Source organism: Tursiops truncatus, chromosome 1 (assembly GCF_011762595.2).
Source record: "Tursiops truncatus isolate mTurTru1 chromosome 1, mTurTru1.mat.Y, whole genome shotgun sequence".
NCBI classification, from domain to species: domain Eukaryota; kingdom Metazoa; phylum Chordata; class Mammalia; order Artiodactyla; family Delphinidae; genus Tursiops; species Tursiops truncatus.
Genome location: NC_047034.1, coordinates 256,254 through 270,061, shown reverse-complemented (window position 1 = coordinate 270,061; position 13,808 = coordinate 256,254). Strand labels below are relative to the sequence as shown.

The 13,808-nt window shown below is 43.1% G+C and overlaps 1 protein-coding gene and 1 long non-coding RNA gene across 8 annotated transcripts in view; one reads left to right on the top strand and one right to left on the bottom strand.

Moving 5' to 3' along the window:
• The window catches only part of KLHL12 (kelch like family member 12), a 28,875-nt gene extending 18,564 nt beyond the window's left edge, over positions 1 to 10,311 (bottom strand). For 5 of the 7 annotated variants that reach the window (XM_019945559.2, XM_073797028.1, XM_073797065.1 and 2 more), the window contains exons 1-3: positions 9,622 to 9,737; positions 7,648 to 7,881; positions 1,190 to 1,343 (exon numbers count right to left, since the gene is read on the bottom strand). In XM_019945559.2, the coding sequence (XP_019801118.1) occupies positions 1,190 to 1,343; positions 7,648 to 7,842 (349 nt within the window). In that variant the 5' untranslated portion in view covers positions 7,843 to 7,881; positions 9,622 to 9,737. Of the gene's footprint in view, positions 1 to 1,189; positions 1,344 to 7,647; positions 7,892 to 9,500; positions 9,738 to 10,012 lie in introns of those variants that run through there. The other 2 variants (XM_004321347.4, XM_019945560.3) reach the window with 2 other exon arrangements.
• LOC109551755 (uncharacterized) lies at positions 9,636 to 10,524 on the top strand. Its single transcript, XR_002178453.3, has 2 exons — positions 9,636 to 9,756; positions 10,016 to 10,524. It is a non-coding gene; the product is annotated as an uncharacterized lncRNA (long non-coding RNA).
• Positions 10,525 to 13,808: the final 3,284 nt, after the last annotated feature.

Below are 13,808 nucleotides of genomic sequence, written 5' to 3'. Positions count from 1 at the left end.
CTTGGATCACAACATCACGTTGTATCAGAGGAACCCTGGCTCAACACCTAAGAATCAGGTTAGAAATTTTATGCTTTGGAAATTCAAATCCTATTTTTGTCTTATGTGCTGTGTGGCCTTCTGCAAGGACTTTACAAATGTCTGCTGCTGCATTAGAACAAGTACGGCAAGACGAATTGCTTCTGTGGACACCGCCACAATTAAACAAACATGCCTACAAAACTCCTGGGAATCAAGCTATAAAATCAGCTTAATTTAGCACAGTGTACCTAATTTCTACTCCACATGAAAACTTACTAAAAGACTCCGGTGAAGGAAAAATAGGAGATACGGATAACAATCTCACATTTGTCTAACTGAAAAGCTCAGAGTATAAAATTAATGTTGGAGCTGTGCACTAATGCAAAAACTTCACACTGTTTCAATCATGTATCAAAAACTGAAAATAACAGAAACAGAACTGGAGGTTAGGACAGACAGGTTGGGAACTGGAAGGGGGATCATCTCTAATCCTGTGAAAACTTTACACTTTCATTTTTGTGTGTCAATTTAATTTTTTTTTTTTTTTTTTTTTGCTGTACGCGGGCCTCTTACTGTTGTGGCCTCTCCCGTTGTGGAGCACAGGCTCCGGACGCACAGGCTCAGCGGCCATGGCTCATGGGCCCAGCCGCTCTGCGGCATGTGGGATCTTCCCGGACCGGGGCACGAACCCGTGTCCCCTGCATCGGCAGGCGGACTCTCAACCACTGCACCACCAGGGAAGCCCCAATTTAAATTTTTAATAGATAATTTAAATGATTCAACAAACTAAAGGTACAGAAGGGTTTATATGAATAGTCCCCCTAGCCTCCCTACCCACCTGGCCATCTAGTTCCCTTCCACGGAGGCAACGACGCGTATCGGTTTTCTGTGTTTCCCTGCAGGACTGTTGTGCACATACATGGAAGGAAAGGCATCTATTATCCCCTCCTCCCCTTTTTTAAAAACAAAAAGTAAATGCTCTCTCCCAAAGAGCCAAAGACTCACATTTGGAGGCTACTCTATACCGCAATTGAAATCTCAACTTCTGTGCCATGGGCAGTAAACATGAGGCCCACAGTCTGTCTCCTTAGTTTTCACGATTAAGTTTACATCACGAATTTTAAACATCTCCAGGGTCACTGTGGCACGAACAACTTAGCATCTGTACCTTTCAGCTGAAGCAGGCAGGCTGCAGGGAGCAGTTCCTGGACATTCTCCACCGTCACGTGCACGGTCTCTGTGTACACAAAGTCCAACAGGATTTCCATGGTCGAGGCAGTTAAACCCTGGATATCTACATACGGCTTCCCCTTCTCTGAAAGCTGAAAGTTCAAAGGGTATGAAATCATGGTGGTTATAATTCCACAAGATTAAGGCAGAGTCTCATATACAAAAGCTGGAAGGGACATTAACAATATTAACTGAATATAAGGAGGAACCCTGGCTCAACGCCTAAGAATCAGATTAGAAATTTTATGCTTTGGGAATTCAAATCCTATTTTTGTCTATGTGCTGAAAGATGTAAAAAAAAAGATCGACTATTTTGTTTGATTTGTACAAAGCAAACACGGCATATATTTGTAGCTTTTCAAATAGGGGGGAGCTATGTGTAACCCAAGAAGATACAGAGATGACACCTTCCTGGAATATTAATTTTACTTGTGAATAATTTTAAATGCTGCTTTCATATTAAAACAAATACAGACGTAACACCAGATAGAACCAAAAGTTGCCATGAGCATGCCACTAGTGTCCATGAGCTTCTGAGATGAAATACAAACTTCGCTGAGATTTCATGCTTGTAGATGCCCCAGGAGTTGCAGCTCCAGACCCTCCAGGATGAGCCAGCACTGTCCTATCTGTCCCTAGACAACACGCAGGTCATCTTGAGAGGGCTTCTGCTGTGCCACTGAAGACAACAGGATTGTTTGATACTTTTTCAAATACTGGGTTGACTCTCTTTTGGGATTACCGAATTACTGGTGGTACATTTAGTCTAGACTATATCCTTGGAGTTATGAGTATAGTTGAGGCCAGATAATCATAGAAAATGGTTTAGCTAAGGGTAGAAATCTTCAGTTTTACAGGATAGTAAACTATCTGAAAACTGATTACCTTACAAAAATTTTATTAGATTGTAATCTTAGTTTAGAGATTCCAATTACTTACAAAATTCCAGGGCACGTCCATTATGAACTAAATGTCTTTATCATCAGCCCAGAATAATAATCAGAAAGTATTCCCTACCAAAGCCAAGAACAAAATAAATCCCTAACAATACAAAAAGTCACCAGTACATTATTTTGGAAAAACATTTTACTAACATTTAACACAGTATTTACAAACAGAAACATGAGTACATTTATGTCAGGAATTTCTTAGTCAATAAACTATATTCCCATTAGCCAAATAGCTTAACTATATAAATGAGATCACTATGTAATAACTTAGAGTAACTGTAGTATTTCGCATTAATATTTGCTTTACAACTTTTCAGGGTGCCTCTCATTTACTATTATTTCATCTGATTCTCACAGCAACCTGGTAAGGCAGTTAGGTCCGATATTACTGCCCTTTAAGACACAAAGGATCTAAGGTTCAGAGAAGTTATGTGACTTAACCAAGGCCTCAACTAATAAGCGACAGATCAGAGCCAGGCCTCCTGCCTCACCCTGTGCTCTTTCAGTTGCACCACATTTAAGGAACAATTTAGGGATGGAAGAGAACGAAGAAGCCATCAAGTTCAATCACCCTGTTCTACAGACAACCCAGTGAGGTTAGATGGTCACCAGGGTTCACACAGAATTACTAAGAGAACTGAACCTAAAATCCAGGTCTCTCCCACCTCCTAGAGAAATGAAAATAAAAACAAAAATAAACAAATGGAACCTAATGAAACTTAAAAGCTTTTGCACAGCAAAGGAAACTACAAACAAGACAAAAAGACAACCCTCAGAATGGGAGAAAATATTTGCAAATGAAGCAACTGACAGAGGATTAACCTCCAAAATTTATAAGCAGCTCATGCAGCTCAATATCAAAAAAGCAAACAACCCAATCCACAAATGGGCAGAAGACCTAAGTAGACATTTCTCCAAAGAAGATATACAGATTGCCAACAAACACATGAAAGGATGCTCAACATCATTAGTCACTAGAGAAATGCAAATCAAAGCTACAATGAGGGGCTTCCCTGGTGGCGCAGTGGTTGAGAGTCTGCCTGCTGATGCAGGGGATGCGGGTTCATGCCCCGGTCCGGGAGGATCCCACATGCTGCGGAGCGGCTGGGCCCGTGAGCCATGGCCACTGGGCCTGCGCGTCCGGAGCCTGTGCTCCGCAACGGGAGAGGCCACAACAGTGAGAGGCCTGCGTACCGCAAAAACAAACCAACAAACAAAAAACAACAACAAGCTACAATGAGGTATCACCTCACACCAGTCAGAATGGCCATCATCAAAAAATCTACAAACAATAAATGCTGGAGAGGGTGTGGAGAAAAGTGAACCCTCTTGCACTGTTGGTGGGAATGTAAATTGATACAGTCACTATGGAGAACGGTACGGAGGTTCCTTAAAAAACTACAAATAGAACTACCATAAGACCCAGCAATCCCACTACTGGGCATATACCCTGAGAAAACCATAATTCCAAAAGAGTCACGTACCACAATGTTCATTGCAGCTCTATTTACAATAGCCAGGAGATGGAAACAACCTAAGTGTCCATCAACAGATGAATGGATAAAGAAGATGTGGCACATATATACAATGGAATATTACTCAGTCATAAAAAGAAACGAAATTGAGTTACTTGTAGTGAGGTGGATGGCCCTAGAGTCTGTCATACAGAGTGAAGTAAGTCAGAAAGATGAAAACAAATACTGTATGTTAACACATATATATGGAATCTAAAAAAAAAAAAAAAAAAGATTCTGAAGAACCTAGGGGCAGGATAGGAAGAAAGACTCAGATGTAGAGAATGGACTTGAGGACACGGGGAGGGGGAAGGGTAAGCTGGGACGAAGTGAGAGAGTGCCATGGACATATATACACTACCAAATGTAAAACAGATAGCTAGTGGGAAGCAGCTGCATAGCACAGGGAGATCAGCTCTGTGCTCTGTGACCTCCTAGAGGGGTGGGAGGGAGGGGATATGGGGATATATGTATATGTATAGCTGTTATTCAGCTATACATACGTATAGCTGTGATTCACTTTGTTATACAGCAGAAACTAACACACCACTGTAAAGCAATTATACTCCAATAAAGATGTTAAAGAAAAAAATCCACGTCTCTGGAACCACTCCTTTAAACAACTTAAATGCAAGGGTATGCAGAACAGTATGGAGGTTCTTAAAAAACTAAACATAGAGTTATTGCACTCCTGGGCATGTAACCGGAAAAGATGGAAACTTTAATTTGAAAAGACACGTGCACCCCAATGTTCATAGCAGCACTATTTACAATAACCAAGACATGTAAGAAACCTAAGTGTCCATCAACAGATGAAAGGATAAAGAAGATGTGGTGTGTATACATATATTGTGTGTGTGTATATATGTATACACACACACACACAATGGAATATTACTCAGCCATAAAACAGTAATAAAAACAATTGTGCCATTTGCAGCAACATGGATGGGCCTAAAGATTATCATAGTAAGTGAGGTAAATCAGACAGAGAAAGACAAATACCATATGACATTACTTCTGTATGGAGTCTTAAAAAGTGATACAAATGAACTTATTTACAAAACAGAAATAGACTCACAGACACAGGAAACAAATTTATGGTTACCAAAGTTGGGGGGAGGGAAAATTAGCAGTCTGGGATTAACAGATACACACTACTATATATAAAATAGGTAAACAACAAGGACCTACTCTATAGCACAGGGAACTATATTCAATATCTTGCAATAACTATAATGCAATAGAATCTGAAAAAGAATATACAACACACATGTATAATTGAATTACTTTGCCGTACACGTGAAACTAACACAATGTTGTAAATCAACTATACTTCAATTAAAAAAAAAACAAACCTCAAGGGGATAGGAGGATGAGTGAAACAGATGAGGGAGATTAAGAGGTACAAACTTCCAATTACAAAATAAGTGAGTCACAGAGATGACATGTACAGCATGAGGAATAAAGTGAATAATACTTTAAACCCTGGATATCTACATACGGCTTCCCCTTCTGTCACCTTTGAACAGTGACAGATGGTAACTAGATTTGTTGCGGTGATCATTTTATATTGTATAGAAATAATGAATTACTATGTTGTGCACCTCAAACATAGTGTTGTAGGTTAATTATACTTCAGTTGAAAAAGACAAGACCATTTGACACTTTCTTGCCTGATGTCAGTTTTTAAAGAAAGACTATAAAATAATCACTGGTGAGAAAAAAAAATAAAAGAGAGTTCTTTTACAGAACTCCACACTAATTCCTGAATGTGCAGAGAAAGAGTGAAGACAGGATGCACAACATGTAGTGAGCAGCCAGCAGTCCGAGTCCTCAGTGCTTCCTGCTGGCAGCCATGACATTTGCCCAGTTAAATAAATATCACCACTTCTGGTGCTCCTTGGGGTACCGTACAGGACAGGGCCTGTAATGTCTCCCTGCACAGGGTCACTTTAAAATTAGCCTGGGGCTTCCCTGGTGGCGCAGTGGTTAAGAATCCGCCTGCCAATGCAGGGGACACGGGTTCGAACCCTGGTCTGGGAAGATCCCACATGCCGCGGAGCAACTAAGTCCGTGCGCCACAGCTACTGAGCCTGTGCTCTAGAGCCCACGAGCCACAACTACTGAGTCTGCGCTCTAGAGCCCGCAAGCCACAACTATTGAGCCCAAGTGCTGCAACTACTGAAGCTCACGCACCTAGAGCCCGTGCTCCGTGACAAGAGAAGTCACTGCAATGAGAAGCCCGCACACCGCAATGAAGAGTAGCCCCTGCTCGCTGCAACCAGAGAAAGCCCGCGTGCAGCAACTAAGACCCAACTCAGCCAAAAATAAATAAATAAATAAATATTAAAAGAAAAAAATTAGCCTGGGTCTGCTGGGGCGACGTGTCAGGCTTCCGCATTCTCCCTACCAGCCATGTGACTGAGCGCTGGTTCAGCAGCACACACGACTCTGGCTTTACAACTAGAACAGCAAAATCAGAATCAAGCTAAGTTAATTTAGGATTAAATCCCCTCTACCATTTACAAGCTATAAGGCATTTAGCACCTGAGACCTTATTTCTTCATTTGCAAAATGAGATGGTAACAACCACCCCTGCGGTGAGTGGGAGGCGACAATCACCTAACACAGCATCTGCCCGTAAAAGGCAGTTACTGACATTCTCATGACACGATCTCTCCCACTCAGGTCAGCAGCAACACCTGCACTGATAAAACCCTGGTGGTTGAGAGGATTTTTTAAAAAGTGTTACTGTAATGAAATATGTCAGCCATACATATAAGTAGAGATAAATGATATAATCAAGTGGTGTACTCACCATTCAAGCTTAAAAAGAAATGAAGACAATTTATTTAAAATTAAAAAATCAGACTTGAGATATTGGGAGCTGAGGTCTGCAGTGGTCCCCTCTGCTCAGCTGAGTCCCTCACGATTCACCAAGCAGCCTCCTTCACATCTTAGCTGTCTGGCCAGGCAATTACTAAGGCAGTCTTTTTCCTAGTACTCTGAGAGCACTACCTCTTTTCTTGCCAAGCCAACCTGTTTCTAATTCCCTTGTTAAAGGCTTGTGCTCCAGAGCCAGCATATTTTTCTAGGTGATACTTCAAACACCCACAGACTCAGGCACTAAGCCCTCTCCCTCTCATTTGCAATTACTCTAAAGCCTTCACTGGTAGAATGAAGACTGATTTTCTCCACATATTGTTAGAAGGAATGGGATGAGGACTGAGGCTCACTCCTCTTTCCTTCCCCCCTCCCTCTTCCCCAGTATTCATTTTAAAATATTAAACTTTAGAAGAAGGAAAACAAATTTAAAAAACAGTAAGTAGCGCTTCCCTGGTGGCGCAGTGGTTGAGAATCTGCCTGCCGATGCAGGGGACGCGGGTTCGAGCCCTGGTCTGGGAGGATCCCACATGCCGCGGAGCAACTAGGCCCGTGAGCCACAACTACTGAGCCTGCGCATCTGGAACCTGTGCTCCACAACAAGAGAGGCCGCGATAGTGAGAGGCCCGCACACCGCGATGAAGAGTGGCCCCCGCTTACCACAACTGGAGAGAGCCCTCGCACAGAAACGAAGACCCAACACAGCCAAAAATAAATAAATAAATAAATTTAAATTAAAAAGGCAGTAAGTAAAATCCAATAGTTGGTATTTGTTTTACTACATGCTAGACATTGTTCTAAGCACGTCATATGTAATTTTCTCAAGTAACTGTAACAGTAACCGTATGCTATTGTGTATTACTATTATCCCTCATTCAGAGATGAGAAAACTAAGTGGCAGATCTTATCCAGAGTTGGCCCATTTAACACCATACTATAGAAATTCACTATTACATCAGACTTCTACTATTTTATTCAGTGAAATGAGACAACTGTGAAGTGACATGTGTGAGGTTCCACTTGTGAGGAGATGACTCACCACTTACCTCACTGGTGAACATGGCACAGAAGTAATCGCTGCAGGCAGCCAACACAATCCGATGGGCAGGGAAGTCTTTCTGTTCCACTCTCAGTGTCACATCACAGAGGGTATTGCTCTTCCTGAGGGAGTTCATGGAATTGAGGATGGATTTAGCATGAGTATTTGTCATTATGTCTTTGGGGGCCATAATGCCTCCCATCAGGCAATATGGAGAGAGAATGAAAGGGATCCTTGGATTCTGCAGGTACAAGAGAGGAAAAAAAAAAAACAAAACAATGAGCATATTTGAAGGACTGGAGAAACTAAATATATTCAATTAGCTTTACAAATTAAGGAGGCTCCATCAGACTCAAACATCCACAAGTAGGAAGCACTCCTATGCCTGGTATTACCAACACAATCTAGCCACTAATTATCCCGAGTAAAAATGATCTCTTCTTCCTCTGAATTCCATTATCATCGAGTGTCCAAACCACTTGACATTTATTGTAATCAGTATGCAACTGTACTGTAAGTAGAAAGAGACTATACATTTCCTGCCTATCTTCACAAGGCTGCTGTCTCACATGATAAAGTGAGAAGATAAAATTTCTTAACAGTGTGACATCGCTATTTTTAATATAACCCTAACCCTTAAGCAGATTAAGTAGGTAAATATTTAGAGGGTGGGGACCCTGTTTTATATATTTTTTTCTCTCCTAGCAAGTGTATAATAAATGGTTAGTAATAGAACACAAGAAAAGAAAAACTGCATATTCAACCTAGGGCAATAAAGGCCAGTATCAGTAAAAATAAACTTTTTTCTAAAGAAGCACACAAATAATTATTTATGATGACTTCCAACTATATCTGGATTTCTTCTTAAAGTGAAACTTCAAATGAGGACCCAATACCTATACTGAATAATGGAAACCATGCAAGCTTATTTATGAACTTTCTCTTAAGCTACTGAAGCTCTTCTATAGAAGGGTCTCCCTACTCTATTTGTAAACATCAATCAGCATTAACAAATCAATATTTGCAGTAATTCTTCTATACTGAGAGAGAGAGACTTACTAGGATAGAAACCTATCAAAATTCTACTACTAATTTTACGGCCATAGCCAGTCACTTGTAAAGTTCACCTGTATGCATCAATTAAATGAACTCAGTAATAGCAACAGGTTACATATAAAAAAGAATCAATGTAAGAAGTACTTTCGTGGTTGTTGACAGGCTTTAGTCACACTATTTTTTTGTTGTTGTTGTTTATTTGCTTCCAGGACAATTTCTGGGGAATGAAATGGGGTGGCTATTAAGAGAGTCTGTCTTATGTGGAATCCAAAACTTTCTGAAAGGATCCAAGAAAATAAAATCAATCTATGGTTTTCAAGAGTCCACAACTCACAACCATAATTTCATATGAATAGGAAAAACGAGATCCTAAATTCTCATCTACTCCTGTTTATACTTAGCGTATTATTCTTCTATGAGCGCTCCAACCACTCCGCAAGACCCATTTTACAGAAAAGGGGATTCATCAAAGCATAAGATGATTTTCAAAAAGATTTTCCTTAAGTCAACTTAGTTTCAACTCTGGAGATGTGAGAAAGGTCTGCACAGACCCCCCCCCTCCCCCCTTTACGGTGAAGACCTTCTCGGGGGATTACGACCTGGCTCGGCCTGTCAAACCAACGCTACCCCAACGCGGCTTGGTCTCCCTCGCGGGGTTCTCGACCTCCGCCCTCCGCCCAGAGGTGACCTGACCCAGGGCTCCCGCCAGCCTCCCGGTGGAGCGGCTGCGCCGCGGAAGCCTTGGGCGGCGTCGAATTGCGGAGGGGCCGCCTTCCCGGCGGGCGAGGAGCGATGCTGTCCTACCCGACAGCCTGCAGGCGGAGGTCGGGGCGCTGCACGCCAGTAGACTCCTCCTCGCCCGGAGGGGACGACGGTGGGAGGGGCGGGAGGGAAGGGCCTCGGCCACCGCCCCCGGGCCACTCACCTGCGCTCCGGCCCGTGGGCTGGGCGCGGGGCGAGCGAGCGGCCCGGGAAGAACCCAAGCGCCGCCGCCCCGACCCGGAGGCTCCGGCGCGGTCCCGGCGGCCGCGCGGTGATGACGTCACGCCCGTCCTGTCACGTGAGTGGCCACGTCACGTGACCCGCGGGTGTGCATTGCCGGCTTCTGCGAGTCTGGAGAAAGCAGCGAGGAGGGTTTGGGTGACTGGGGGCGGGGAACTGGGGGCGGAGGGGGGTTCGGGCGCGAGGGCCTGGGTGCAGCCCCAGCCAGGTGACCGGCTGAGACGATGTTCCCCAGGGCCGCGAGGCGCGGCGGACTGAGAGGATTCCAGAGCTTTCTAAGCTAAGGGGCTGACTGCAGGGCGTGTTTTACCTGACAGGTATTCAGGAGCCCTCTTACATCGAGAAAACCTACGGAGGCTTCCAATTTCTTCACTTCCATTGTCCACAATGGCCTTTTCGGGCCGACCATCGCTGTGGTGAGAATCCTCTGAGTCCTTCGACCATGGACTTCAGCGTTCTCTGCATCACAGTCGGGCCTGTCATCACCACTGGGTGGTTCTCCTCTGCTTCTGCACTCCGAGACAGTTAAGTGGAAGGAACTGGCGGTCTCTAGAAGCTGCACACTGCGAGGGAGATTGCGAAGGATCTTCTTAGAAGTCCCGGGAGTCCTCATCTCCCTATTCCGCTTCTACTGCCTTTCACAGCTCTTGGATACGGAGCTTCTGATTGATTTCGGCGCACTTATCTCAGTAGCTCAGAAGGGAATGAGGTTCCTTGATTCAGTTCATGTGAAGGTCCAAACCAGTTGTGTTTGTACTGTTTTCCTCTGTGGGGCCTTTGATTCTTTAGGGATAATAAAACTATAGCCAAGTGGGTAGCAGTCTAATTTTACGTAGTGTTTCCATCTATCATATCGTATCTCTGATCTAAAATTCTCTGATTTACATATTGTGAGTGCAGGATTGGTACAAGTTTTATGGGGGGCATTTTGGAAAAGTTCACCAAAATGTGATGAATGCAGATATCCTTTAACAGCGATTTTAATAAATCTATCCTGTGTATACATTCACACACATGTAAAATGATGTGTGTGCAAGGTTGTTTGTAGATTGTATTGAAAACAAGTTTAACGCCCATCAGTAGGGGACTGGTTCAGTAACGTATAGTACATCCATACAGTTCAGTACCATGAAGTTGAGAAAAGTGTGCATACTTTGCTATTAGTTGTGTAAAAGGGTTGGGGAAATATAAATAGTCGTACTTGCCTGTATATGTATAAAAATTGCATTTGGAATAATACAAAATAGAGTAGTAACATTAGTTTCTTTGGAGAGAGGAACTGGCTGGTTGGGAGACAGGGCGGGAGGGAGATTTTTTCCTCTGTATATTTTTATGCCTTTTGAATTTTGCATCATGTGAATTAAAAATATGTATAATTTAAATAAAAATAATACCTTGTTTTCTGGTTGCAGAATAGCACCCAGATGCTTTAATGATATTGCCTAATTCCTGGCTGCTAAACTGAGTTTTTCCAAATATGAGAGGGAACTTAATAAAAGAGGCTTTGTTTAGAATATGCGCACTCCTTTTCCTGAGAGTAAAAGATGGAGAAACTGCTAGCAAGAAAGCCAGCACACTGTGGGAACTAGTTCAGGCTTCTGTTTTCTTCAAGGGTACAGCCCTAGCATGTTCTGAGTGCTTAAGTTGTGGGAACACAGTCCTCAAGTGAGAATATTTCGAGTCGTTTGGACATCTGACTCAGTACGCTACAGCCCAGAGTGATTCTGAGTTTCTTAAGTCCGTTGTTGGAGGGCTGTGTCTGCATGAGGTGAGTCAAATCACCCAGGTTCCACACATTGCCCTGCCTTTTTGTTTGGACTCCAGGGATGACTCTGGGTGTTTACAGCTACTGAAGGGTTTCAGTAAGGGAAAACGGGGATGTGCTGTGGAACTCTAGATCAGGTACGTAGAATATAGGTCAAATCTCTAAACCGGCTAGGCAGAGTGCATTGCATTTTTGTGCCACCAGAGTATGGCAGAAATGAGAATGTGCCTCTTAATTACTGAATGTAATCACAGCAGGGGCCCAGCTGCTGCTTTGAAATTCATCATGAATTTGCACCCAGGCCTACCTCATGCCTCCCAAGGGCTGGTTCCTGCCCCTGACCAGTGATAACACAGATACTAAGGAAGGCACTTTCTGGGGGAGATGGGACTCCTCTGTGAACCGCTTTTACATCAAGGACTTCTCCCAAACTTCTCCAAAGGTGCTGAACCTTTTTTAGATTGCAAGACAATAGATGTTCTATAGCTACAGATTAGTCTCTTCCCTAATTGTTTACTTATTGATAGGAAGAGGACAGAGTCAGATTCTTAGCTTTTATTCTTGGCCTCTCTTTAATCAAAACTTATCAATGTTTCTGTCATCACTTACTTTTCTCCTATATTGCCTGGCACACCGCAGGTCCTCAACAAGTATTTAGGAAGTGAATGAACCATAGCATGCAGTTAGAGAAAGAAGGTAATATTCACCTGCTGCTAGTTAGCAGTTTTGGTAAAGGTAAGGGATAGTGAAATCAGGATTTTTAAATGATCTGAGGCTTTAGAACCTGGGGTTTAAGTCAGAATGATCTGGATTCAGATACTGCAATCCTGTCATCTTGTGAAAAAGTTTTGGCCTTTGGGGGCCTTAATTTCTTCATCTGTGGAATGGGGTAATACCACCTACTTAACAGGGTTAAAAATAAAGACAAAATAACATGAAAAGTACAAAGAAGATGCTCAAGACATCAAAGAAGATGTCTCGCTCAGACTGTTTCCCTGGTCCTGTCTACTGGAAGATGATGAAGCACATACACATGGGGTCTCACCAATTGCTGGGGGTCTCATATTTCCTCAAGCACAACATGGATGGAGTTGGACCAGATGTGGTCTGTTTCCTTCCAGTTCTTTCTATACTAGTGGTTGCAAACTCAGATGCCTCCGGGGGCCAAGCAGGTGACCACACTGCTGGGTAGGGCCGAGGATGAACCTGAGAGTGCAGCCCTCTGTAAAGACACAGCCGCTACTGGGCCGAGGTTGACTGTTTCCAAACAGGTCACGTTTGTGAATGTTTGCGGCCTGCAGGTCAGCAGTTTGAGACTTCTGCTATCAGCTCCCTAAGTACTTTTTTAAATTTAAAAATGTTTTGTATTAAACAGATATACTTATTATATATGCAAGAAAAAGTGATCACAGTATAAAGAATACCCAGGTATGCACCTCCAATTTAATAAATATAAGCTTTACTTTAGAAATATCCAGTATGTTACCCTGTCCTTTCCCCTTCAGAGGTAACCATTTTTCTGAATTAACATTTCCTTTTTTAAAGTATTTACCATGTTTATACCCTTAAGCTATCATTAACTTTGCACATTTCTGAACAGTACATCAGTGCAATCACACCAGATATATTACTCCAAGCAGCCCCACTCCCTCCTCCGAATCTTGAGATTCAACCATGTTGTCATCACTGTAACTAGCTCTCACTGCTAAATAGTGTTTCATCATAAGAATAAACCAAGATTTATTTTTCCACTCAAAGTTCTGGATGGTTGGCTTGTCTGCAGTATGTTGCTACTAGGCAAAGTTACAATGAATCTGTTAGTACAAGCTGAGTTTCTCAAGGGTAATGTTTTTCAGAATGTGAGTTGTGACCCATTGGTGAGTTATGAAACTTAGTGGGTCAGAACCAGCATTTAAAAAAAAATTTATTTTTGGCTGTGTCACTGTGCGCGGGCTTTCTTCAGTTGCGGCGAGCAGTGGGTCACTCTTCATTGTGGTGCACGGGCTTCTCACTGCGGTGGCCTCTCGTTGCGGAGCACGGGCTCTAGGTGCGCGGGCTTCAGTAGCTGTGGCTTGTGGGCTCTAGAGCGCAGGCTCGGTAGTTGTGGCACACAGGCTTAGTTGCTCTGCGGCACGTGGGATCTTCCCAGACCAGGGCTCGAACCCGTGTACCCTGCGTTGGCAGGCGGATTCTCAACCACTGTGCCACCAGGGAAACCCCAGAACCAGCATTTTTTAAATGAAGTAACCTAGGATAGATATCAGATGCATCTCACATTGTATTGTTTCATGTAATGTTTGAATGTTGTAACATGTATACTCCACCATGTCCAAAGTGGTCCTATG